This window comes from Erpetoichthys calabaricus, chromosome 11 (genome assembly GCF_900747795.2).
Source record: "Erpetoichthys calabaricus chromosome 11, fErpCal1.3, whole genome shotgun sequence".
NCBI classification, from domain to species: domain Eukaryota; kingdom Metazoa; phylum Chordata; class Cladistia; order Polypteriformes; family Polypteridae; genus Erpetoichthys; species Erpetoichthys calabaricus.
In genome coordinates, this window is record NC_041404.2 from 128,424,039 (window position 1) to 128,452,003 (window position 27,965).

Consider the following 27,965-nt stretch of genomic DNA (forward strand, 5'->3'; position numbering starts at 1 on the left):
TTTGGATTTGTGCCATTTTTCCCATTGAAAAATGGGCTCCTAGCAGAGTGGGTGACTACACTCAGACAGACATAGCTCAGGTAAACTTTATGAGGATTCTGCAAAGATCAAAATCAATGATGTTAAACATAACAAATAAGACACCTCAGCTCCAAAAATAAACATGACGGGATCAACGTGGACAACAGAATCATCTACCGATTTATTGAACCAGCTTAGGGTAAAGCCTAACCATGCAGCATCAAGTATTTTAGTGAAGGGTGCCAGTCGATCATTGGGCACACTCTGTCCATCCAAATACCCGAAACATCTTTTGGATGTTGTAAGAAAACCGCAGTACCTTGAAAAAAAACAAGGAAAACATACAAACTCCCTAGAGACAAAAATCATGCTGGGATTTGAGCCCAGCTTTCTGGAGCTATGCCACTCTACTTACTGAATAATGGCTTCCTTAAAGCACACGTTATCTGCATGAATTTAAATTGTAAAATACAATGTCATCATTAATGAAAAACACTCAAAAATCACAGTCTTCTGAAAATAATGTCTGTGGATTACAGCCAGAAAGTCTCAATTACAAATGTGTTTAATCTGAAATCAAAAACCAAAAAGACAATTGGATTTATATATGCATGAATCTTTATTCATGAAAATAATTAATACAGGCAATATGGCACATCTTAAAATCTTGTGAGATATTGAGCATCATATGCTTTTATTTCATTTAACAACTGTGGATCATTTTAAATGATATAATTGCACTCTACAAACCTCATGTTTAATCTCAACCATTATCTCTGATCATAAACTGTCTTACCATATGAAATGATCATTACCATTTTATGATTATTTTACTGTAAACATTTCCAAAGACACACCCAGAAGTTTAATCCAAAGCAAATGATGACAAAAGCTGTGCATTTACAGGCAGCGTAGTGCTCCTCAGGTCTTTTCGGCAACATTCTACTGAAACTCCTTTCTTTACTGGACTCTCAGACTTTAAAATATCTATGGAGGTTCTGAAATGGCACAGAATTCCTATATTACTTGGCTAACACCTACAGTAGATTACACTCAAAATATTTTAGTTCTGATACTGGTGTATCTAGAATTAAGTAGATTTTTTTACTTGTTAATTTCCATGAATTTCATCCCTCTGACAACAAGATTAATGCAGCTCAATTTCAAATTGGATTTTTTTAAATAGACCACGTATATTACCCTTTAATCATTACATAATAACAAAGAGTTAACCAACTAGGAATGACATAAATAATAGAGATCAATTGTTGATATTTTAGACTTGTTTTAATTGTGTTTTAACAATTGTGTTTGTGATATGAATCACAACCCACCCAACTTGTTAAGGATTAGATTGATGCTAAGAAGTGATGATTTAAGAACAAACATAGGTCAATGACAAAGTCAGTATTCTGCATTCTGGGTCCTAGTTTTATGTTATGCTAAAAAAAGTGTTCAGTATATTACAAGGAAAACAAATCATTATTATTTGAAAGTACTGTGAAACAAAGTACCTGCAACCTTGCCAAGTCTTATGCCAGGGTCACTTTGTGAGCTAATAACAAAGTAAATGTTATTTTGGCAGCAAGCCATAGCATGTTTTGAAGATATAACACATTTGCTAGAATGACTACCAAAGTGATGTGCTGATTAGTTCTTTGAGTCTGGACTTAAGGAAGTCCACAATTTAAGGTTAATACTTTCAAGTGAAACTGACATGATGGCAGAACTGCCTGTCTTTAATCCCATGCTAATGAAGAGTGAACCAAAAAAAATAAGAGTATCTGCACTAATCACTACAGTATAAACTAAATTAAAAATGCCAAATAATTGACCTTTGACTGGTACAGACAATTATCCTTCCTCAAAACCAACGGCATTATTCGAATTACCAGTCTAGTACGATATTTTGAGTCTGCTCTAAAGATAATTATCATGATAAACAAAACGTATTAATATTACATTTTGTTTCATGGCATGTTGTTTTTTTTTTTACTTAGACACATTGCACTGTATCTTTACACAAAAGCAGAAAAGTGATAATCTGATAAATATGTTCTGAGCATACAGTATGATGGCTACATTGAAAATCTTCATTTGAACAAGTAGAACGCTGCGTGACAGCCTGATGATTTCACAAATCAAAAAAAATCTCTAGGCTATACATAGAAGTAAATATTTTAGTTTTCATAATTAAAATTATACTAGGGTGCACATTTTAAAACTACAAAACAATTTTTTGCAATGAAATAATATGTGAAAAGTCCACTTTCCTTTGTTTATACTCAGTAAGAAAATGGAAAATGTTAACACAGCAATAAAACCTGTAAATTCTTGTATTCAATGTATGCTGTAATACAATAATAGATGTCTTATTTTATGTGTGTGTATATATTTATTTATTTACTTGCATACTGCTGGATATCTAAGGTGTATTGAAACATTTACTGATTTATTAGACTTTTATCCGAGACAACCTTTAAAGAGCTTTTAAAATTTCACAAATGAGAAGAAACCACTCAGCAAATCGAACTTCTTTGGTTAGTTAATACCTAAATTGCACCTACTGTATATCGTAACTAAATGCTATTAAAGGTAAACTCAGAACTAAAACTGTTCATCTTCTAGTTCCCTTTTCTATCAAATATAAACTTATCTTTTATATGTTGAAAAGGCACTGCTGTGTACAGAATTGATTTGCACAAATGTTGATCAGATACATTCACATTTACATTAATAGTTCAAGTGGGCATAACATATTTGGCATTTGTGACCTCAAACTAGTCAGGTGCAAACTTTGTTTTTCAATAAGATATGCTGAGGTTAATTTAAAATCCAGTTGAAAGGAGGTGAAAGAGAAGGTTTGTTCACACATGCATCTTGATAATCATTTACCAAAGAATTATTAGAGAAAATCAAAAGTAACTATATTTAGACATTTTCTCAATATAAATAAGAAATAAAACATTAAAAATACTTTAAATAGATTAGGACTACCCCCCCCCCCCCCCCCCCCCCCCCCACTGTAAAACCTAATCAAATAAAATAAATCATTGCTGAATCTGTAATTCTACATAATATATACATTATGCCAACCAATAGTTTACATGAAAGTTTAAGCAACAAGACTTTTGTTCTCAGCAAGGTTTTCTTGTGATGACTATTATGGCTCCATTGCTAAGTTGTCAACACCTATTTTGGTTTTTCTTGGCTGAAAGAAAAAAACAAAGCTTCAATTACTATACTCACACAATACATTTTTCTGAATTCAACCAATACAATGTCAGGTATAAAAGTTCTAAAAATGAAAAAAAACCCCACCTATTTCAAAGATGTATGATCTATTGACACACCACATTCGGTATGATATAAGTGAGGGTTTGCTAATCAGAACTGGTCTGTCATTGAGTTTTTAACCCTTTTGCAAAATTCAGTGGTTTTCTGTGACCAACAAATACACAGTAATCACCTTTGTGTGCCTGATGCAAAGTAATTTCTTATGTGCATATTACATATTTTGTATTTGCTTGTTTTGTGTTGCAACACACAGTGAATGTCCATCTATTTTCAAACTTGGATTATCCAGTTAGGGGCTGTTGGGATGACAACCTATCACAGCAGTACTAGAAACAAATAACTAACTCTGGTCTATCACAGGGCATACTTCATCTTGACAACATAATGTAGGGCAAATTTTGATTTGTCTTACAATAAATACATACATTCTCAAATTCACTAAATCCTGTTCATGGTTATGGGAGGTGAAAGACAACTTACTTACTGACCATGCAGCCAATTATCCTAAACTGTTTGTTTTTTGGGTTATGGGAGGAAAACTCAAAGACACAAAAAGAACAGGCAGCCTCCTCACATACTACAACTGGGTGAGGGATTCAAACTCAGAATGCTGAATCCTGTTAAGCTAATACACATGTATCCTCATGGAAATTCCACCTTGACTGCAAACTTCCCGTAGACAGGGAGGAATCGATCCCTGTGAGGCAGCATCACTAACCCTTATGCCTACCCTGTAGCAAATATAGTAGCACTAACTTTGTGGTAATCAGTTGCATGATTCCATATGTAATTTTTTAAGTCAAGACAGACATACCAACACCCACTTTGAAGTTTCCATGGCAACTGATAAAGGTTTATGTATTATGTGGTTAATTGTTTTATACAAAAATAAAGGTAAAACTGTCATTTTCTACACAATACAGCACTGTCCATTGAAAGGTATTAAAATTTCAAAGGTCTTGTTTATAAAAAAATTTGATTAAAATAATGTAAATGTTAATCCTCTTTAATAAAATCCCTGTGTGCGTCCATGTGTCCGTGTGTGTGTGTCTTCTGGTGAAGTGCGCATGCGCAGGGCACTTTTTAATAAAGGACATCATTGATGGGGTGAGTGCTGATTGGGTACTCTCGGCCGTGCACATAAAATCCGTTGCTGGGGAGACGCCACACATACAATAATCAGCTGAACGCCAGCACGGATTAAAATACTTGCTGGGGAACTGCACAGTATTTGCTGGAGAAACGCCACAGCCACGATTATCAGCTGCACGCCACACATTACATCAGTTCCTGGGGAGACTCTGCTGATTGCCCACTGTTGTGACAGAAAATTAAACGCACATTACGGACAAGGTGGAAGTACAGGGAAGGTGGCAGAGTCACCGGCCTCTAGCAGATGCTTCAAAGGCCGCCTGACGCGTCACACAAGACAGAGAGGGCGGGACCAATAAAATATTACGCAGCCGATCCAATCGGATTTCGGTAAATGAGGTAACACCTAAAACATAAGGCACGAAAAATCCAATCGGGTACTGAGACGCGGAGACCAGCTTCCCCAAAGAAGTGGGATTAGTGTTTGTTGTTGTGCAAGTGTTCACTCTGAGGATGTCAGATTTGTGATTAAGAAGGTTGGCCCGGTAAAGTGTAAAGAGTCAGTCATTGAAGGGGTTTTCCTAAATATACGAATTTTCATGATATTACAATAAGATGACTTTTTAAAGTAGATTTATTTGCGCGCACATAAAATCCGTTGCTGGGGAGACGCAACACATACAATAATCAGCTGCACGCCAGCACAGATTAAAATACTTGCTGCGGAACTGCACAGTACTTGCTGAAGAGACGCCACAGCAAGCTAAAATAAAGAGAGGCAGGATAGGAGATCTTCAGACAGACACAACACATCAATCAACAGCCACAGAGAAATGTAATATTAATTATACTTACTGTATTGTCATATACGTTTCTATTTTATTTTTATTATTATTTTACTTTAGGCTTCTTGCAAAAATATTTTTGACAAAAAAAAATTAAGACAAGAAGCAGAATGAGGTCAAGGTCCTTTGCCATTTAATATAGACTGTTCCTACTAATGTTTATTCACTACTGTTCTAGCACCCGTTATTGTAATGGGCTTAATGTCTAGTTGTGAAATAAATATATTAGGATAAAGGCAGCACAAAAACACAACTGATAATCAAGAAATTTAAACAAACACATTAAGGAAACAGAATAATGTATTCAGCACTATATGTTTCTCTGCATATATACAGTAAATATATGGAAAAAAATAAAAGTACAGAATGACAAACCTTTTTAGGTGTATCACAGCAACAGCAACAACAGCAACGTACAAGTACTAAAATAACGAGGAGAAGCACAGCACCTGATTTAAAAAAAAAAAAGTTCAAAATACCACTTGAAGGAATATAAAATGATTTAAGACATGACTATTTCATTCCTTACCAATAAAGACAAAGAATATGACAAAGGAGGCAATGTCCCAGTCTGACTGGAACCATTGTTTCGATTGCAGTCTGCTGATCACATCATTAAGCTGGTTTTGAATCTGTACACCAACATTCTGCGATTGTGTAGTCATCTTCAAAATCTATGAATTAAGAGAGGAGAAAAAAAGAAAGTTGATATCAAATGCAGTGCAAGTTAAAAAAATATAAAGCTCAGGATAGCTTTTGGCAGTACTGAAAATCCCATTACTTAAATGTTAGAAAAATGAAAGGATTCTTAAAGTTAAATGTTTTTTTAGTACTGCATTATGGAATATGCCATAATTGACACTTTATTAGGTCCTCCTGCTTGTTAATGCAAAGTGCCTGCTATTCCAAACAACCAACTTTGTGCATGGAAAAATATTTACGTACATGTCATATACAGTATGTAGCATATAATATAATAGCACGCAGTCAGAACAAGAGTTTTAACTGTCACATCACCCAAACATTAAAATGTGCACAAAGTGCAAGACTACACAGAATGACATATACATAGGGAAAAAACGTGATTCATATTCTTTTACAAAAAGATGCATACAAGAAAAAAACTGCACAAAATTAATAAAACATCTTTATATTTTATTTCCATTCTTTCTACGATTATTGAGTACTTTAGAAACACAAAATAGGCATAAATACCAAAAATACCTTGCTTATCCATTTAATGAATGTAATATTAGGGAGTATAAACATGTACAGAGTAGCTGGTGAACAAAATTGTGCTAACTTCAGTTAGATTCAACAAGAACCAATAAATGATGGCATATCTACACACTCAAGTGTCTGCATGCAATGGAGATCACAATGTTTAGTTTAAATAGAAATATGTAGACAAAAACAAATATATATACAGTATAAAAAAAATTACAAGATGTTCAAAAGAGTGGGCATATATCTGGCCAAATTAACATTCAAGGCAGGAAAGAACAGGGTAACAAAATAGACAGAAACAAAGCACTTTGACATTTGGAGGACTGGAATATTCAAGAGATGAATCACTTACTCAACAATGTCAATCTGACAGATTATAGGAGTAGGAAAATGTTCAGAATGAGGTAGGTTATTTTAACATCTCCAGAAAAATAGGGGGCTGGATAAGTGTGTTCTTAAGTCTAATTACATAACGACAAATTAACATATAATTTCATAAAAGTGCCCCATGATCATTTTGATTCTAGGTTATAAAAAAAGCAGTGGGTAGGCCAGGGGTCCTCAATTACAGTCCTGGAGGGCCGCAGTGGCTGCAGGTTTTTGTTCTAACCCGGTTGCTTAATTAGAAAGCAATTCTTGCCAATAATATAATTTCATGTCTTGTTAGTGCTTTAACTCTCATATGTCAGGAAATTCTCATACTGTATCTTAGACTTTCTTTCCCTTTCTAAGGATATCATCCAAATGATTTGAAGGCTAAAATGGATGAGTAATTCTCAGTTCTTCACTTTTTTCTCTTCACTTTCCTTCCAAGTATTTAATTAAACCAAATAGTGCCTGATAAATACACACAGGTGTAAATGGTAGCAAGCTAAATGGAGAAATGCTGGTCTCTTTTGTCATTTGCATGTTATGGCTAATTAAGAGCAACTAAAAACCAAGAGTACAACTGTTTACGACTAAAATAAGCAATAAGGGTTCAAAATCTTAACGAGCGAGACAACTAAAGTGAAGCAGAAGTGTTACTTGAGCAATAAGTGCTTCTTATTAAGCAATTGGGTTGGAGCAAAAACCTGCAGCCACTGCGGCCCTCGAGGACCGTGATTGAGGACCCCTGGGGTAGGCCATAAGCCACTATCATTTTTACTAAGTATAATGACAGTTTTGTTTTCCATGGAAAAAACAAACACTGCTGGATGCAAAAACATCTGCCAGTATAATCAAATGTAGACAAATCAAAGGAGCATTTGGAGATTTGTTCATATTTAATGGTGTGTGATGCCATATCTGTATTTGTGCCACATCTGCATCAAAGGCAATCAATACTTAAGGGTTCTTTAAGCATTCCAATAAAAATATATGAGTAACATCTGAGATTGTGCATAGCACAAATTCAGATTGGAGAAAATGCAATTTATTAAAAATGATGAGCAACTTCACCCTAAAAAGAATACATTTTAAAAATATAGTCTATGTTAACTTTTAAAAAGCAGTTTACATGCAAAAATAATGGCACAAGATTAAAAGTATTGAACTATATGCACAATATGTTTGTATTTTGCAATGAGAAAAGCACAACAAGTTCTCAGTATCTGTACATGCAACTCTGTATTGCCCTGTAGCACTAAATTTTACTCTCTGAAAAAGGTTTTAGAAGTCATACATTGTTAGCAAAGGTCAAGGTAAGGTACACTTCTATCTGTTGAACTATAAAATTGTACATATCACTCTTATCAAGCGTTCTGTAAGGCACTGAGGACCAAGAGGCAAGAACTTTTCTATCCTTGTACCGTAGTCAGGTGTGAGATTAAATAAAAGTCTTAACTGTATTGTGAGCACCTTGAGACACTGTTTCATATGGTTTAACATCTTCTTGAGGATTAAAACTCTATATTTTGTTAACCTGTGTCCTAGTGCATTTGTGTAGCACTCTCTACTGCATGCACTACGCATCTGATATTCAGCATTAATTTCTTTCAATTGTTTATATGCTAGAACTATGGACTACTGTAGAGCCTTATACCATTGCAACAGGTTTCTTCAGCTGACTTATGTTCTCTAGTTTTCTGATCCCAGAAATCACACTTACGGTTCTGTTCTTATTTTATAAATGTACTTTTTTAACTTGTTTTTTCCACTACAATGTTTTAACAAGCCAGTCCATCTTGGGGTATAGTAGTATGCATGCATCCACATATTAAGTAAATGTAAAGCTGACAATTATCTTAATAATATATCTTTGTATACCTAAAAGATATACAAATCCCCAGAGATAACTTGTATGTGAACACTGGAAGGCCACATAAACTTCACATAAAATTTGCTCAAGAGACAATTTATCCCTGGGACCAAAAGCTGAGGCAATAACCCTGCCTTATGCATGTCCACAAAACCCTTAATAGTTATTTTTAAGTGATAGCAAATATGTTAACAAACATTTTTAGTCTAGGAAGAGATTTTCAGGCTAAATGTTAGCATAACTTCTTATTTATAATTCTATTTTCTTAACCTGCAGACAGTGGATAAATATGCAATGTCCAGAAATGACATGTGTAAGGTCAGAGATGTAAATCTACAGTAAATTAAACTACAGTGGTAGTGTTAATACCAATTTTTGTTTAATGTTGTATGAACTATTAAAGTCTTTGGGTTCAAATCCATGTTCATCCATTGTAAGTTTTTTTTCTGTGATTTTCCATATGCCAGTCAGTCCTTATTTGGTACTTTATAATTTAAAGAATTATACACTCTCTTGTTACAAAGGTAATTTCTGTTTTCTAATCTTAAACTATTTTCCATTTATTCATTCATTTTCTGAGATGTTTTTTTAAACAGAGTCATGGGGAGCAGGTATGTGGAAGATGCATCGGGTGAAAGGCAAGAACCGAGCCTGAATGGGACACCGTTCTTTCTCTGGGCACACTTACGCAAGTACTCATAATCACTCATTCTGGACCAATCTGGGAAATGTGAAATTATTTGCTCATTTTCATTCACCCAGTTTTCCAAACAAGGTTACTGCAATACTGCATCACTGGAGATCACAGTCACTCCTAACAGAATACGGTGACAGGCACAGCCAAATTCTAGATGGGCTGTTAGCCCCTCACAGAACATAGTCTGTCACACATTTACTGTACACTCAACCACAAATGGGTCTATGTAGAGTTTACTCTTTAACTTACACCCAAAGAAAATAAATGTATACATAGACCCATAAAGTTCAAACTCCATATAGACCAAGATTCACTTTAGTACATTTAATTAGTATATTATTCTCAGTCATCGTATACTATCAAATATGGTTTTTTATATTTACTGTATTCTGTAATAGTGGTAACAATTCTACATTTTTATATGTTAACAGAAATGCACATGGAACAAAAAAATGTTATGCTTTTCAAAATGGACACGTTCTATTAGATTCTGTTTATTTAAGGAAGTAGGATAAATGAAAAATAAATTTTCTGCTTACACAAAGCCTGTTTCTGTTGATATAAAAAGTGGTTTGTCACCTATAGCAAACTTGACATGTGAATAGTTCTCATAATTTTTCTCAATTACACTTGTGGAAGTTCCTTTTTCTGTAACATTTTTCCCTACATTTCACATAATCTCTATGGTTACTTAACCTTAATTTTTGACATTTGCTTTCAAGTGTCAATTACACTGGCAATTTTAAAGAAAACCTACAATTACTTTACTATCCCAAATCAAACCACACTGGATTATAATCAACGTTTTTGTTGCCTGACACACATAAATGGCTTAACCAACAGACCACTATATAGATAGCATAAAAAAATTCTGCTGTTGTTTGCTGTCACAAGCCCTGAAGCAATCTACCAATCTCTGTGAGCATAAACTTATGATAGGGGAACTAAAAATAACATTTGATCACAAAACAGTGGCACCTAGTTACACATGTCACTGAACACAAAGAGATGAATCTCTACTATAGACATCCTGGACACTAAGTAGCCCTACCTGTAACACAACATGATAACAGCAAATGCATCCATTCTTACTCAAGTTTGATTTTTCCTCTTGTTCAAGCAGAAGCAAAGGCTTTCTATTTCAACCCTGTATATGGCATGTCCTTTAAAAGGTCTCATTATGTGCTAGAATACAACAAAAATGAAATTTCCCAGTTAAAGGCACTAGAAGCACCACTGTTAATAAATCTTGGCATAGTGTTTTTAAAGGTTTAATTGCTTAACCAGTATATGTGTCCTGCTCCTCTTTGACTAAATTGCTACACTACAAAATGTCCATGTTGTTGTTGTAACTCTGAAACTCTGTTCAGAAAACAAGGTTCATTATATTTTTCTTTTAATTTTTTTAAAACATAAAAGATGCCCTATTGCCACCACAAGTGCTACCATTGAACATTGATACTCAGTTGTGAAACACTGGTTACCTCCTCTGGGTCACTTTAAACATGTCTGCATATGCTTTTAACTTTGACAAATTCTATCTTGCTGATATTATTCAAATTACTAAACATTGTAGCCTAAATGTGAATAGCTGGTTCTACGCTGCAGACAATAATAATCTGAAAAATGTAGTGTATGGTCACTCATACTGTTTCCTTATGAGTACTGCAGAAAATAATATACAGTACAATTCTAAAAACTGTTGGAACTCCAGTTATTTCAGTTAGGTAAAAAAGGGAACGATAAACTCACTTGAAATGGTATTGTTGTGTATTTCACACAATGTGGAATAAGAAGTACACAGCCAGCATTAGCCTGGTATGGAGAAGGAAGAAAACACTAGATAGCATGCTCTGAAAAACGCAAGCCACAAGTGAAGAGCACAGTGAGGCTCCTTTTAGGACAAAAAAATAAGTTTACATATACTTTTAGTACATATACTAAATCACATACATACTGTACATAATGACTGAATACACAAGCAAAGTAAGTTGACTGCTTATTCCTGCTTTTGCATACACTGTTGTGTCTGCAGTGTCTGAGCCACCCTCCAGTGCAGTATTGTTCACTCTCGGCTGGCTGTATCCACAATGTGCCACCTCGCGTGTTCTCTTTTCCTCGCATCAAATTGATTCTGCCTGCATACTTCATATATTGATGGCTGTACTATTATATCACACACTTGGCACACTTGTAACTTCATCAACTGTCGTAAGTGAAGTGCAGACATAACTGTTGATAAGCAGTTATAATGAAATGCTGATGCTCTTTCATGCAGTGCAAATCAAGTAAATGCAAGTTAATTAAAAATTTGATTAGCATCAATGTTGGATGGCTGCTGACTGAAATAACAACTATATACTAAATGCTAGTCAGCATTGGGACAAATACTGTATCCCACTCGATTACCAGGAAAAGACAGTCTGTAGCTGTGGTGGTGCATCTCATTGAGCCATTCCAAGGCAATGGGAGAAATGTCACTCCTGACAATATTTTCAAGTCACTTTCCATGCAACTTTCCTAAAAGACAATCCTGATCTGCACTGAAATGTAAACAAAATGAGATGGAAGCTACCAGGCCCATGTGAAAGGTAACACAAAAGATGGTTAAGGAAACAAACACCAGTTAAGTGCTGAGACAGCGCCAGTGCACATGCAACAAGACATGAAATACCTTTATTTGGTATAAGACTGCAAAAATGAGCATGGACTGTTGATGTGGACAGTATTACAATCAAAACCAATCAAAAATATTTTTTTACATCATTGATATTTTGTTTTCAGATGATTGAAATGTTCTGTTTTGCATTTTAAGATAAAATATTAAAGTGATTTTGTGTAGCATAACTTTGGAAAGTCGTTCATTTCTCAGTATCCATTCAGGTCTTTCTTGCTCCTGATATAAAGAAGTAGTGCCAACAGGGAAGAAGCACATACAATAGAAGTAAAGAAAACTGTCTAAAAAGTCACTGTAAAGATGCCAAGAATCTGTTCTGACTGCTGATGAGGACTGTTTTGTAATAAACCTACTTTCAGCTTGTAGTTTAGAAATACTGTATGCGTACATGATTAGAAGTATTTAAACTACTACAAAACTTTTTCTTTATTTGTTATTTTATGTGTCTGGCTGACTGAAATTTGCCGTTTGTTTTTCACAAATAAATAGTAAATACTGAAGCAGTTTTTGCCTGTTTTTATATCTATCTTGTTTTTGGGGGTAGGGTACAAGCGAATCACTATCAGGATGGTAAGCTGATGGGCTGTGCCACTTAGCAGTTACAGAACTAAAAAAAAGTTTAAATTGCTTGACAGTGCTAGTGTTAATCCAGTTTCAGGGTTCTGGAGAGCTGGCTTATTGATAACACACACTTTCAGACTTACTCATACTGAGATCATTTACTGTTGATGCATCATTAATTAGCCAAAACTGTTTTTTTTTGTTGGCTAGAATTGACTACCAAGGCAAAATATCGATGTAGACAAGAGGAGATGGTACAACCTGTTGATGGCGAACAGGTTGAGGCATTCCTGTAAATCATCTTGCACATATGAAGTATGTTTTGTGAATAAATTGTTTCCACCATTCAAATGTTAGCATAATTTTGACTCACCCTGTATATATAACAAATCAACTAATGAATCTTCGTTTTGCATGGACCCAATAACAACATGACACATCACAATAGGGCTGTCAGATTGAATGTCACTGTTAAATGCAGCAGCTGGAGTATGTGAATTTCCCCTTGGGATTAATAAAGTATCTATCTATCTACCTATCTATCTCTCTAAAATATAATTCAAATGTATTACAAAAAAGTCTTCTTCAAAGGAACAATGCGAGATTTGAATGTAAAGAACAGTTATTTGTTTAATTAATTTTGGCATTGTGTTACTCAAGATACACTATGGAACAATGTATATTTCATATAACCTAAATATTTTTCTTGTACTCTAAAACCATTCTTCTTCTCTTGAGCACATTCTGGTAGACTCTTGAATCTGAAATCCTTGTTGTTTTAAGCTAGAACAGTTAAACATCTACCACAGCTAGCCAAAGTTGTGTTCCTTTCTAATTATTTTGATAAGGCATCAATTTACTTAATAGAAAATGGATATAACCAAGAGTGCAGAAAGCTCTTTACGGGCAAGGCTTTACTGGATAAGATGGGTGTGTGGCACCAGGTTGGGTGGCGCTAGATATTTGAGTGGCAGTTGCCCACTGACTCTAAACTTAATGTTGGCTAATCTAACAGCTAAAAAGATAAAGAAAATAAACAACTATAAAAAAAATAAAAAGGGATGCTGCATTAATGGAAGCTAGTGGGTGCTTGTAAGCTTAACTCTCAAACTACAATTGAAAGTATCAACAGAAAAAAACAGCTTTGTAAATCAGTGTCTTTGTGTGTGTGTGTGTGTGTGTGTACCCTGAGGTAGGCTGGCGCCCTGCACAGTAATTTGTTCCTGCCTTGCACCCTGTGCTGGCTGGTATTGGCTCCAGCAGACCCCCGTGACCCTGTGTTAGGATGTAGCAGGTTGGAAAATAACTGACTGACTGTAAATCAGTGAGACAAAATAAAACTACAAAAAAGGAACAAAAAAAAAAAATAAGTAAGGCAAAGTAGCCGTTTAGAATAATTCAGTAATGTCTGTGCAGAACTTTCAAAGAAGATTGTCATGTTCTATGTTGATCTCTAGTAGCCCTAATGGAAGACTTATGGAAAATGACAGAGGTACCTGGAAGAAGATAGGTGAAACAGTTTCTGTGTGGTTGTTTCAGGATTTCTGGGCTGCTCACGGGTTGCCGTTAACAAATACCACACTCAAACAAAAGGCTACTTAATGAGAAGTCAAGCAAAATGACACCTTTTCGTTAGCTTGACTTCTCATTACATCCATAATGGCTAACACGGTACAACACCCCAGTAGTAAAGGGCTACTCAGAAGTGTACCTGGTGCTATATCTTCAATAGACTTTCTAATCTTGCGCAGTGGTTATTACCAAAGAGAAGGCTAGGATGTGAGAAGATTTTGAGGAAGCCATGGAGGATGACTTTCAGACAACTCTTCTGACAAACAAATGAAAGGCAGGGTGGACATCAACCACACTTTTTTCTGTAATTTAACTGTAGGCCTGGGAATACACAATTTTTGGAACGGACCTGAAGCTCAGGACACAAAGGAGAAAATAAATTTCTCATTTGGTCAAAACGTATCGGAAAATTCTTCATGACCTAGAGATTGCTGTTTTGATAAGAACACCCTATATTTTAAACTTATTTTCACCATGACACTCACCTCAATATGCAGCTTAGAAACAAATGGAAGGCAATCATTAAAAAAAAGTTTTTTTCTCAATGCAATGTATTAATTGTGTCACTTTTAAGGGGTACCTTCTTATCTTCAAAAATTAATAAAGGTGTTGTGAATTGCTTCAGACCACAGTCAATTTTTTATTAACTAAAAATATAATTCAAATTGAAGCAATATGGGGATTATGTTTACTGATCTAAACAAAATACTCTTTCAAATTGAAATAATAAATTAAAATATTTACAGCAAAATTAATTACTAAAACAAACAGTGTTACTGTGGTTTGTTCTGTTTTCATTTAAAAAGTGTGCAGTAAAAATTAGGGACTTGATTTATCCAACATAAAAAATAAATTAATTATTTTGTTAACTTCACCACACTGTGGGTACACAGACACATTGATAATAAGCCTCTTTCTCAAGGGAGAAAATCCAAACATATGATCAACATATGATTGCATAAGGGATTCACAGCTCTTTAGCCTGTTAGTTGCAGCAATAAAAAGATATGAATCACTGCATTTGTTCACAAAGGTTACAAAGTATGATAGAGCAGTCTTTATGAGTTTTTCTTGAAATAACAGTCCCATTGATCAGGTTGGTTTTTTTTTTTTTTTTGCTTCCCAAACCAGGTGTTGCTTCCCTCCCACTGTATGCCCTCAAAAAAGTGGCACACAGTGAAGGTAAATATTTTTTTATGATTTTGCAAGGTGTTCTGAATGTGCCAGAAATGTTTTATTTTATTAAATCATAGAAAATGAACATCCTCTTTATATCTTAAGATTTATGAGAATAATTTAATTATACTTGTATCTTTGCATCAGTTTTCTCAAATTGCTTTTCCATTTCAAGGAAATCAGAGTACTACCATGCACAGAACATGCAAACTCTATGCAGACTGTGACTAAGCTGGAACCTAAAACCAGTTGAGTGATGGTATATTGATCAGCCCATTCCAGAAGGTCAACTCCACAACAGCACACACTCACCCACTTTCATTTACACAAAAGTAGTTCACAGTTTGTAAACAAACATGATCAAAGAGCCATAAGCAATAATAAAGATGTTTATTTTTATTCATTTTGTATTGCCTAGGTTTTAAAAAAATAAGAAGTAAATATTCAAATATGTTATAGAACTGTTGCTATTTTAAAAAAAATTGGGTTGTATACTATATTTTGACTAACTTTATCAATTACATTTAATTTTCTAACTTCATGTCAAAAAGTTAAAAGTGATGTGGTAAAACCCAAATGTTGTGAAAGCAGTTATTCTTTTGTAATACAGCATAAAAGTACAATCTATATTTGTTGTTATTCAAAGAACTTTGTCCATGGTCTGGAATGGTCTGGAATCCCATTATGTGATGGTAGTGGAGATTTCAATGGCTTTGTATCTAAAGGTGCTGGAATGATCTCTACTTTTTTGTAGGTGTATGATGTAAAGAAGGGTTTCAGAAGAATTGATGGAGGGATCAAGAAATTATAAAAAGACAAATTAATATTCGGAACCTCACTTAATCAGGCTCAGGCTTGCTGGAGTTAGGAATCTATTCTGGCTGTACTGAATATGAGGAAAGAACAAACACTGGACATAGCCCTAGTCTATCAGAGGACACACTAAAGTACTCATAGTTCACTCACTCACTGGGTAAATTTAGAGACACCAATTAATCGAACTGGCATATCTTGGGATGTAAGAGACAGATCACAGCAACATAGTTTGAGCTTTATTTTTTAAATTCTGTTACCATATAATTTGAAAATTATCTGCTGCGGTTGCCAAGTATGTCTGTCCATCTATGAAACAGCTCAACTCCCAGTGAGCAGCTGTGTTGAAACAAAGACAAAGAAAAACTCAAGTGTCACTCTGTAAGTGTGAACAACTATGTAATCAGTATCTATATTACATGAAATACAACCTCAAGGCTGCATTATCTGCACATTATAATGATTCAATATCTGTCTCACATTAAAATTTATTTACAAAGCTCCAGATCTGCTCTCCATCATGTTCCAAATCAGAAAAAAAAATTCTTTGAGACTTCAAGTGAGGGTACTTTCAAAAATATTATGCTTAAGAAATCTGAACTACAATACTTCACATACTGTATCCTCCATAACTAACTATGGGACATCAATCAATGTCAATTTTTACATCACTTGTATTGGAATCTGCTGTTTATGAACGCTAGCAGAAGCCTTTTTGGGCTATGTTTTTAACTAATGTTACATTTTAAAATACTCTTAAAAAGCATGTATTTATTTAATATAGGCAATTAACACATGTAATTTCATTCTATTATCACTGTTGTTTTTTTACTTGACTCATTGATTCCAAAAATATTTAATAAACAAAAGAATACATATATTATATATATATATATATATATATATATATATATATATATATATACACACACACATACAGTGGTGTGAAAAACTATTTGCCCCCTTCCTGATTTCTTATTCTTTTGCATGTTTGTCACACAAAATGTTTCTGATCATCAAACACATTTAACCATTAGTCAAATATAACACAAGTAAACACAAAATGCAGTTTTTAAATGATGGTTTTTATTATTTAGGGAGAAAAAAAATCCAAACCTACATGGCCCTGTGTGAAAAAGTAATTGCCCCCTTGTTAAAAAATAACCTAACTGTGGTGTATCACACCTGAGTTCAATTTCCGTAGCCACCCCCAGGCCTGATTACTGCCACACCTGTTTCAATCAAGAAATCACTTAAATAGGAGCTGCCTGACACAGAGAAGTAGATCAAAAGCACCTCAAAAGCTAGACATCATGCCAAGATCCAAAGAAATTCAGGAACAAATGAGAACAGAAGTAATTGAGATCTATCAGTCTGGTAAAGGTTATAAAGCCATTTCTAAAGCTTTGGGATTCCAGCGAACCACAGTGAGAGCCATTATCCACAAATGGCAAAAACATGGAACAGTGGTGAACCTTCCCAGGAGTGGCCGGCCGACCAAAATTACCCCAAGAGCGCAGAGACGACTCATCCGAGAGGTCACAAAAGACCCCAGGACAACGTCTAAAGAACTGCAGGCCTCACTTGCCTCAATTAAGGTCAGTGTTCACGACTCCACCATAAGAAAGAGACTGGGCAAAAATGGCCTGCATGGCAGATTTCCAAGACGCAAACCACTGTTAAGCAAAAAGAACATTAGGGCTCGTCTCAATTTTGCTAAGAAACATCTCAATGATTGCCAAGACTTTTGGGAAAATACCTTGTGGACTGATGAGTCAAAAGTTGAACTTTTTTGGAAGACAAATGTCCCGTTACATCTGGCGTAAAAGGAACACAGCATTTCAGAAAAAGAACATCATACCAACAGTAAAATATGGTGGTGGTAGTGTGATGGTCTGGGGTTGTTTTGCTGCTTCAGGACCTGGAAGGCTTGCTGTGATAGATGGAACCATGAATTCTACTGTCTACCAAAAAATCCTGAAGGAGAATGTCCAGCCATCTGTTCGTCAACTCAAGCTGAAGCGATCTTGGGTGCTGCAACAGGACAATGACCCAAAACACACCAGCAAATCCACCTCTGAATGGCTGAAGAAAAACAAAATGAAGACTTTGGAGTGGCCTAGTCAAAGTCCTGACCTGAATCCAATTGAGATGCTATGACCTTAAAAAGGCGGTTCATGCTAGAAAACCCTCAAATAAAGCTGAATTACAACAATTTTGCAAAGATGAGTGGGCCAAAATTCCTCCAGAGCGCTGTAACAGACTCGTTGCAAGTTATCGCAAACGCTTGATTGCAGTTATTGCTGCTAAGGGTGGCCCAACCAGTTATTAGGTTCAGGGGGCAATTACTTTTTCACACAGGGCCATGTAGGTTTGGATTTTTTTTTCTCCCTAAATAATAAAAACCACCATTTACAAACTGCATTTTGTGTTTACTTGTGTTATATTTGACTAATGGTTAAATGTGTTTGATGATCAGAAACATTTTGTGTGACAAACATGCAAAAGAAGAAGAAATCAGGAAGGGGGCAAATAGTTTTTCACACCACTGTATATACTTATAAATATATCTTCTTATATAATACGCTACCGTAGCTGTCTGTTTGTTTGTTCAGGATTTTAAATCACTTGTAGATCGCAAACCGTTTGACATATTGACTTGAAATTTGGTACACATATACTACTTGACGTCTACTATCCGCTTTTGGGGTGAAGATTGACCTCCAAGTTTATTTCTCTTTTTATTTTTATTTTATTGTAGAATCAACTCCTGGCAGTAGCCAGCAGGGCGGCCATGTGACACATGCGTACAGGCGCCGTTCTCATCCCTACCACTTTCTCTGTCACTTCCCCTACCTCTTCATATCTTAAATCATTCTTGAGGCAGATTGAAGACTTAAGTACCAGCTTAAGTGAAAAATGAAAGAAAACGTACTAAGTAATTGCAACACAAACACTGACTTAATCAGTTTTAATGCGAAAAAAGATGTCAATGAAAAAAAGAGAAGAAGCGGGCCGCTAGGATGGAGAAAAGAAGAGCTGCTCACAAACTAGCAAGCGCATCAGCATCTGACCAAACAAATGCTAAACGTGCAGAGAAAGAGTATGAAAACTATGAAGATCGCACTCAGTATTTACAACAGGCTGACACAAAGCGAAAGACAATTGCTCGAGCATCTGAAAGTCAAGTGTCAATGGAGTATGCTCAAGTCAAGTGTATTCACTGCATTTTATTGTGCAGTGCACCGTTACTGTTATACACATAATTGAATTACATTAATTCTTTCATGGGCATCCCACAATTTTATTTTTAGTCACACATGACCAACAAAATCTTAGTACAAGAACAAAATGTATTTTTTACTTTTTAGTGTATTTTTGAATAAAATCGTGTCACTTAAAAATAATTTTTTAATATATTTTTTAGCCACACAGTCCTTATCACATTACCAAAACCTAGAACTGGGTGGGAAGGTGATTTGACAGAAATGATATTAGCAACTGAGTGGAATCGAACCTACAATCTTAAAGTGAAAAGTAACATTCATGTTCATTTCTCATTTCAGAAAATCCTAACCACGGAAAAGCCTTACATGTGTGAAATATTGGAAATGTGCATTTGTCTATTAGAGAAGCGAACCTTCAATCTTTCTTAAAAAAGCCCAACACTTTATCCACTGAGCCAATATCGCCAAATCACTGAAAAGAGTACTTCACCAAATTTGGATATAAATGATGAAAAATTTTTAAAAATGAGTTTGTGTACATTGATCTCGAACCTTCGACCATTTGATTGAACGTCCAACATGCTAACCACTTGACCAATGGCTATAATGAAGTAATTTGACAAAACTTCAGTATCAATTAATCAAAGTGATCTTTTTTCAATTAAGTGGTCCACATTGGTCGTGAACCTTTGACAGTTTGATAGAAAGTCCAACATGCTAACTACTTGACCAACACCGTTAATTTTTCATATATATGTATGCTGGCCTATGGTGGGCTGGTGCCCTGCCTGGGGTTTGTTTCCTGCCTTATGCCCTGTGTTGGCTGGGATTGGCTCCAGCAGACCCCCTGTGACCCTGTAGTTAGGATATAGCGGATTGGATAATGGATGGATGGATGTGTGCTTGCTAAAAACACTGCATACTGTATATGTTGTGAGCTGGGGGGCTGATCGCACTCCTACAAGTTAAAAAAAAGACGCTGAAAGACTACCTTCATATTGCTCCCTTGCTGCTGGGTTTACTTGTGGCTGATCTATCGCGTGATCCGCGCGGTACTTCACAGACTTAAAAGTCCAAAAGCACCTGTCAGTTGCGGATTGTTTGTTTGCCTTTCTCTCTCTCTGTCCTTCTCTGCTCCTGATTTGTCATCTCCGTCTTGTCAAGGAGCACGTTTAAACTTTTGAAAAAGAGACATGTTTGTTTGCAGTGTTTCAATAAAGTTCCTGCCTCTACAATCTTCTGTGTTTCTTTGCAAATCTGTGATCCAAGCGTGACAATGTGTATTCGTTAAAAGTATAATATAAGGAAATAAGAAATTTAAATTTGACACAATTAACATAATCCCAGTTCAACACTGTTGAAATATTGCTTTGTCACAGGAGATCAGCATGCATGCAAAGTTTGAAGGACTTTGGTTTGGTAAAAATGGGTAAAAAATTGATTGTAAAATTTGACCCAGATAATCAGAGAGGGCAAGTTGAATAAAATTGTGTAATAATAAAAAGTGATAACTGACTCTTTGATGATGTATCTAAAAACAATTAAAACACTCCCACTTTCATCAGTTAACTAAATCCTCGAATGCACCTGAACGTCATGCTATGCATAAATTTTGTAATTTGTTACAACTTATACACAATAAACCAGTTTAAGAAAACGTGAAATATGATTCAATGCTGGTTTGTACAACTTTGCATCTGCTTCCAAAAAATACTTAGAAACTGTATCAACTGGTTTGTTCAGAAACTCTATGTAAACAAACAAGATGCATTTTTATAATGCAAGTTTCATGCAAATACTAAGGTTTTATTAGCTATCAAAACAGGTGATTGTTAGTTTATACAGTACCAAATTACAATACAGCTACTAGCTAAGCTAACACCTGAAAGCTTGTCATTAAACTATATAGTAATTACATGTTGAATATTTATTGTGAAAGGAACTATTTGGTAAACATCTACTGTAAACAACAGTATAAATGTAGGATAGGAAATGATGGATAACTGAACAGCATTTAAATATTCAGGTATGATGAAAAGTAATAGTTATTCTAGTAGAGGATTACTGATGCCTATTCCAGTTACTTGTATAGTACAGGACTGCCTAGAAAACAAAATCCTAAAAACACAATACCTGAAAACACAATACTAGGTAATTATTTTCTTAATTAGTCAGAATATATAGTCTACCAAATTCAAAATAGAATCTAGCATGAATATGTAGGGCGGCACGGTGGCGCAGTGGGTAGCGCTGCTGCCTCGCAGTTGGGAGACCTGGGGACCCGGGTTCGCTTCCCGGGTCCTCCCTGTGTGGAGTTTGCATGTTCTTCCCATGTCTGCGTGGGTTTCCTCCAGGCGCTCCGGTTTCCTCCCACAGTCCAAAGACATGCAGGTTAGGTGGATTGGCATTTCTAAATTGGCCCTAGTGTGTGCTTGGTGTGTTTGTGTGTGTCCTATGGTGGGTTGGCACCCTGCCCAGGATTGTTTCCTGCCTTGTGCCCTGTGTTGGCTGGGATTGGCTCCAGCAGACCCCCGTGACCCTGTGTTCAGATTCAGCGGGTTGGAAAATGGATGGATGGATGAATATGTAGCCTACAAATTAAAATGTGGAAATCAGCCAACATTATATTAAAAATTAAGGTAAAACATTTTCCCAGGAACAGGAATTAACAGTTGCTGGGATTTGAAAAGGGTTGGATTATTAACATTTATGAAGGTGGCATGCCTACATAAAATGGTGCTAAGCCAACTGAAAAAAATGCATCCACTGTTCAACATATGCAGGACCATTGGGTTGCCAAAGGGGTACATACTCCTCCAGGAGTATTTTATACAAAAGACAGGCACTAGCCAATATCTGTGTGACATTAACTTACAGTCTTTTGAAAAGACCTGAATAATACTGAGAAAGACTGAACTTGGCAGCAGAACATTATGGCTCTGATCAATCTTTAATGAACATTTTTTTTTCTGACTGGGACTGAAAAACACGGTTTAAGGGAGGAGGAGCTCTTTTAGAAACCTTTACCAAAAGGCAATATGGTTTATGAAACTGTATCATATGTGGCAAAACACAACGCTACATTTATTAGAAAAGCTTTTAGAAACACTACAAATGCTTAATTGCCTAAACTATATTCAAATGAATACATATGGCACATTTTCAGAAAATGCCTGAATTCTGCAGCTCACCTTACTAGAAGCATGACTAAGCTAACCACAAACAGGCCTTTAATACCTATCTTGGCAGCTCTGAGTGAAAGACAGAAAACAATCCTGTCAGTGCAGGGCAAAGACACAAACACCTAAATTATAATCACCAGCTAACCTAATGCTTCCAAAAAAATGGACCTGTCTTCTTCAGAGAAGTTGCAACGTATTTGTCTTGTTTCAGGCTCCAGAACTATTCTTTTTCATGCAGTCAGGTCCTGTACTTCTCCCCATATCCTTCAAAAACAGCCAGACTTGTGTCCAATGATAACTGCTGTAGGAATTTTTCAGTTTAACTAGGATTTTTTGCAGTCTGCTCCGTTTATTCATGGGACCAAGCCTACTGATTAGATACATTTTTGCACAAGTAGTTTTTGAAATACAGTGCATCCGGAAAGTATTCACAGCACATCACTTTTTCGACATTTTGTTATGTTACAGCCTCATTCCAAAATGGATTAAATTCATTTTTTTCCTCAGAATTCCACACACAACACCCTATAATGACAACGTGAAAAAAGTTTACTTGAGGTTTTTGCAAATTTATTAAAAATAAAAAAACTGAGAAATCCCATGTACATAAGTATTCACAGCCTTTGCTCAATACTTTGCTCAATGCACCTTTGGCAGCAATTACAGCCTCAAGTCTTTTTGAATATGATGCCACAAGCTTGGCACACCTATCCTTGGCCAGTTTCGCCCATTCCTCTTTGCAGCACCTCTCAAGCTCCATCAGGTTGGATGGGAAGCGTCGGTGCACAGCCATTTTAAGTTCTCTCCAGAGATGTTCAATCGGATTCAAGTCTGGGCTCTGGCTGGGCCACTCAAGGACATTCACAGAGTTGTCCTGAAGCCACTCTTTTGATATCTTGGCTGTATGCTTAGGGTTGTTGTCCTGCTGAAAGATGAACCATCGCCCCAGTCTGAGGTCAAGAGCGCTCTGGAGCAGGTTTTCATCCAGGATGTCTCTGTACATTGCTGCAGTTATCTTTTCCTTTATCCTGACTAGTCTCCCAGTCCCTGCTGCTGAAAAACATCCCCACAGCATGATGCTGCCACCACCATGCTTCACTGTAGGGATGGTGCCAGGTTTCCTCCAAACGTGACGCCTGGCATTCACACCAAAGAGTTCAATCTTTGTCTCATCAGACCAGAGAATTTTCTTTCTCATGGTCTGAGAGTCCTTCAGGTGCCTTTTGGCAAACTCCAGGAGGGCTGCCATGTGCCTTTTACTAAGGAGTGGCTTCAGTCTGGCCACTCTACCATACAGGCCTGATTGGTGGATTGCTGCAGAGATGGTCGTCCTTCTGGAAGGTTCTCCTCTCTCCACAGAGGACCTCTGGAGCTCTGACAGAGTGGCCATCGGGTTCTTGGTCACCTCCCTGACTAAGGCCCTTCTCCCCCGATCGCTCAGTTTAGATGGCCGGCCAGCTCTAGGAAGAGTCCTGGTGGTTTCGAACTTCTTCCACTTACGGATGATGGAGGCCACTGTGCTCATTGGGACCTTCAAAGCAGCAGAAATTTTTCTGTAACCTTCCCCAGATTTGTGCCTCGAGACAATCCTGCCTCGGAGGTCTACAGACCATTCCTTTGACTTCATGCTTGGTTTGTGCTCTGACGTGAACTGTCAACTGTAGGACCTTATATAGACAGGTGTGTGCCTTTCCAAATCATGTCCAATAAACTGAATTTACCACAGGTGGACTCCAATTAAGCTGCAGAAACATCTCAAGGATGATCAGGGGAAATGGGATGCACCTGAGCTCAATTTTGAGCTTCATGGCAAAGGCTGTGAATACTTATGTACATGTGTTTTCTCAGTTTTTTTATTTTTAATAAACTTGCAAAAACCTCAAGTAAACTTTTTTCACGTTGTCATTATGGGGTGTTGTGTGTAGAATTCTGAGGAATAAAATGAATTTAATCCATTTTGGAATAAGGCTGTAACATAACAAATTGTGGAAAAAGTGATGCACTGTGAATACTTTCCAGATGCCATCCATCCATCCATCCATTGTCTCCCGCTTATCCGAGGTCGGGTCGCGGGGGGCAGCAGCTTGAGCAGAGATGCCCAGACTTCCCTCTCCCCAGCCACTTCTTCTAGCTCTTCCGGGAGAATCCCAAGGCGTTCCCAGGCCAGTCGAGAGACATAGTCCCTCCAGCGTGTCCTGGGTCTTCCCCGGAGCCTCCTCCCGTTTAGACGTGCCCGGAACACCTCACCAGGGAGGCGTCCAGGAGGCATCCTGATCAGATGCCCGAGCCACCTCATCTGACTCCTCTCGATGCGGAGGAGCAGTGGCTCTACTCTGAGCCCCTCCCGGATGACTGAGCTTCTCACCCTATCTTTAAGGGAAAGCCCAGACACCCTGCGGAGGAAACTCATTTCAGCCGCTTGTATTCGCGATCTCGTTCTTTCGGTCACTACCCATAGCTCATGACCATAGGTGAGGGTAGGAACATAGATCGACTGGCAAATTGAGAGCTTCGCCTTGCGGCTCAGCTCCTTTTTCACCACGACAGACCGATGCAGCGCCCGCATTACTGCAGATGCCGCACCGATCCGCCTGTCAATCTCACGCTCCATTCTTCCCTCACTGGTGAACAAGACCCCGAGATACTTGAACTCCTCCACTTGGGGCAGGATCTTGTTCCCAACCCTGAGAGGGCACTCCACCCTTTTCCGGCTGAGGACCATGGTCTCGGATTTGGAGGTGCAGATTCCCATCCCAGCCGCTTCACACTCAGCTACGAACCAATCCAGAGAGAGCTGAAGATCACGGCCTGATGAAGCAAACAGGACAACATCATCTGCAAAAAGCAGTGACCCAATCCTGAGTCCACCAAGCCGGATCCCCTCAACACCCTGGCTGCGCCTAGAAATTCTGTCCATAAAAGTTATGAACAGAATCGGTGACAAAGGGCAGCCCTGGCGGAGTCCAACTCTCACTGGAAACAGGTTCGACTTATTGCCGGCAATGCCGACCAAGCTCTGACACTGATCGTACAGGGACCGAACAGCTCTTATCAGGGGGTCCGGTACCCCATACTCTCGGAGCACCCTCCACAGGATTCCCCGAGGGACACAGTCGAACGCCTTTTCCAAGTCCACAAAACACATGTAGACTGGTTGGGCGAACTCCCATGCACCCTCCAGGACCCTGCTAAGGGTGTAGAGCTGGTCCACTGTTCCACGACCAGGACGAAAACCACACTGTTCCTCCTGAATCCGAGGTTCGACTACCCGACAGACCCTCCTCTCCAGAACCCCCGAATAGACTTTTCCAGGGAGGCTGAGGAGTGTGATCCCTCTGTAGTTGGAACACACCCTCCGGTCCCCCTTCTTAAAGAGGGGGACCACCACCCCGGTCTGCCAATCCAGAGGCACTGTCCCTGATGTCCATGCGATGTTGCAGAGACGTGCCAACCAAGACAGCCCTACAACATCCAGAGCCTTGAGGAACTCCGGGCGTATCTCATCCACCCCCGGGGCCCTGCCACCAAGGAGTTTTTTGACCACCTCGGTGACCTCAGTCCCAAAGATTGGGGAGCCCACCTCCGAGTCCCCAGGCTCTGCTTCCTCATTGGAAGGCATGTTAGTGGGATTGAGGAGGTCTTCGAAGTACTCCCCCCACCGACCCACAACGTCCCGAGTCGAGGTCAGCAGCGCACCATCCCCACCATACACAGTGTTGACACTGCACTGCTTCCCCCTCCTGAGACGCCGGACGGTGGACCAGAATCTCCTCGAAGCCGTCCGAAAGTCGTTTCCCATGGCCTCCCCAAACTCCTCCCATGCCCGAGTTTTTGCCTCAGCAACCACCGAAGCCGCATTCTGCTTGGCCTGCCGGTACCTATCAGCTGCCTCCAGAGTCCCACAGGACAAAAGGGACCGGTAGGACTCCTTCTTCAGCTTGACGGCATCCCTCAACGCCGGTGTCCACCAACGGGTTCGGGGATTGTCGCCATGACAGGCACCGACTACCTTACGGCCACAGCTCCGGTCAGCCGCCTCAACAATAGAGGCACGGAACATGGCCCATTCAGACTCAATGTCCCCCACCTCCCTCGGGACATGGTCGAAGTTCTGCCGGAGGTGGGAGTTGAAGCTACTTCTGACAGGGGGCTCTGCCAGACGTTCCCAGCAGACCCTCACAACACGTTTGGGCCTACCAGGCCTGACCCCCAGGAACAGTCATAAATATAAACAGTGAAATTAGGATTTCCATTGAGAAGTGCTCTATTGAAAATTAAACCAAACTGAATCAAGTATGTGTAGACTTTTACTTTAATAAATGTGCTTTCACACTTGTACTTTATTGTTTTACATACCAATTGATAATTTTGTTTCGGATGATTTATTCAGTGTTCTGAGGTACAATGCCATGTTACGAAAGCTCTATGTAAAAATAAATTTGTTGTGCACCTTGCTTTATAATTAGTTTCATTGTTGTAGTTGTGCAACTGTTCATATCATGTAACCTCACCTTTATAATTATTGTTTTTAAAACTACATACTGTACCAATATTACAGAAAGTAAGAAATTGACAATACTCATTACATGTGACAACATGAACCTATAAATAGTAACCTATGTTGGTACACTTCAACCAACTGCTGATGTTTTTACGTCCTATGTAGCCACTAATCAAACTAAAATGGCCTTTGCAGAAGAGGAAATCAAATTCGATGGCTTCCTAAAATCATCCGCCACATTTTGGCCCAAACATAAACATAAATTCTGTACCCCTCTTCATCACTGCACTGATTTATATATAGGTCTTGAGGTCTTCACCTTACAATAAACGAATAGCGCATAATACTTTACCATCATGAAAATGTACCTTGTATTTAACTTTTAGAGTAACTAAATATACAGTAAATAACAAATAATACCGTATACGCCTGGCTAACCAGCTCAGCTCTTAAAACAACGAACACAATCTTCATGTTCTTCTTCTCGTACTACAAGGCGGTGCGCCGCTCCGATGTGCGCTACTGCGTATGCTTGGCTGGCTGGCTGGTGTGCGCGCGGGCTGAGAGTGGCCTCTCGGCGGCAGGCGCCCTTCGTTTCGTCTCGAAGCTGCGCTTTGTCGGCACAAATCACAGCCGCTTCGTTTAAGTCGTATGGAGAAATCAGAGGCAAGAAAAACGCTGATAGTTTTTCGCCAACTTACCCAGTTAAGAACTCCAAAGGTTCCGGACAGGTTCTTATTCGTTTCGATGTTGTTTTTTATTTACTTTTACTGTGTGTCCCTTTCCTGGTTTCCACCTGTGATTTACATACAAGTCCACGAGGGCAAGGTGTGTCATG

General features: G+C 37.9%; 1 protein-coding gene across 1 annotated transcript; it reads right to left on the bottom strand.

Moving 5' to 3' along the window:
- Nucleotides 1-621: 621 nt before the first annotated feature.
- On the bottom strand, nucleotides 622-27,962 carry smim22 (small integral membrane protein 22). Its single transcript, XM_028813904.2, has 4 exons — nucleotides 27,829-27,962; nucleotides 5,785-5,929; nucleotides 5,631-5,704; nucleotides 622-3,232 (listed from the first exon to the last, which is right to left on the bottom strand). Exons 2-4 carry the CDS (start codon nucleotides 5,918-5,920, stop codon nucleotides 3,185-3,187), a joined length of 258 nt encoding a protein of 85 aa, XP_028669737.1. The 5' UTR covers nucleotides 5,921-5,929; nucleotides 27,829-27,962; the 3' UTR covers nucleotides 622-3,184.
- Nucleotides 27,963-27,965: the final 3 nt, after the last annotated feature.

Excerpts from the sequence above, each read along its gene's own strand:
- smim22 (XM_028813904.2), bottom strand. The coding sequence starts at position 5,920 with ATGACTACACAATCGCAGAATGTTGGTGTACAGATTCAAAACCAGCTT. Across the intron at positions 5,705-5,784 it reads CATATTCTTTGTCTTTATTG|GTGCTGTGCTTCTCCTCGTT; the intron begins GTAAGGAATGAA and ends TTTTTAAATCAG. Across the intron at positions 3,233-5,630 it reads GCTGTGATACACCTAAAAAG|CCAAGAAAAACCAAAATAGG; the intron begins GTTTGTCATTCT and ends TTTTTCTTTCAG.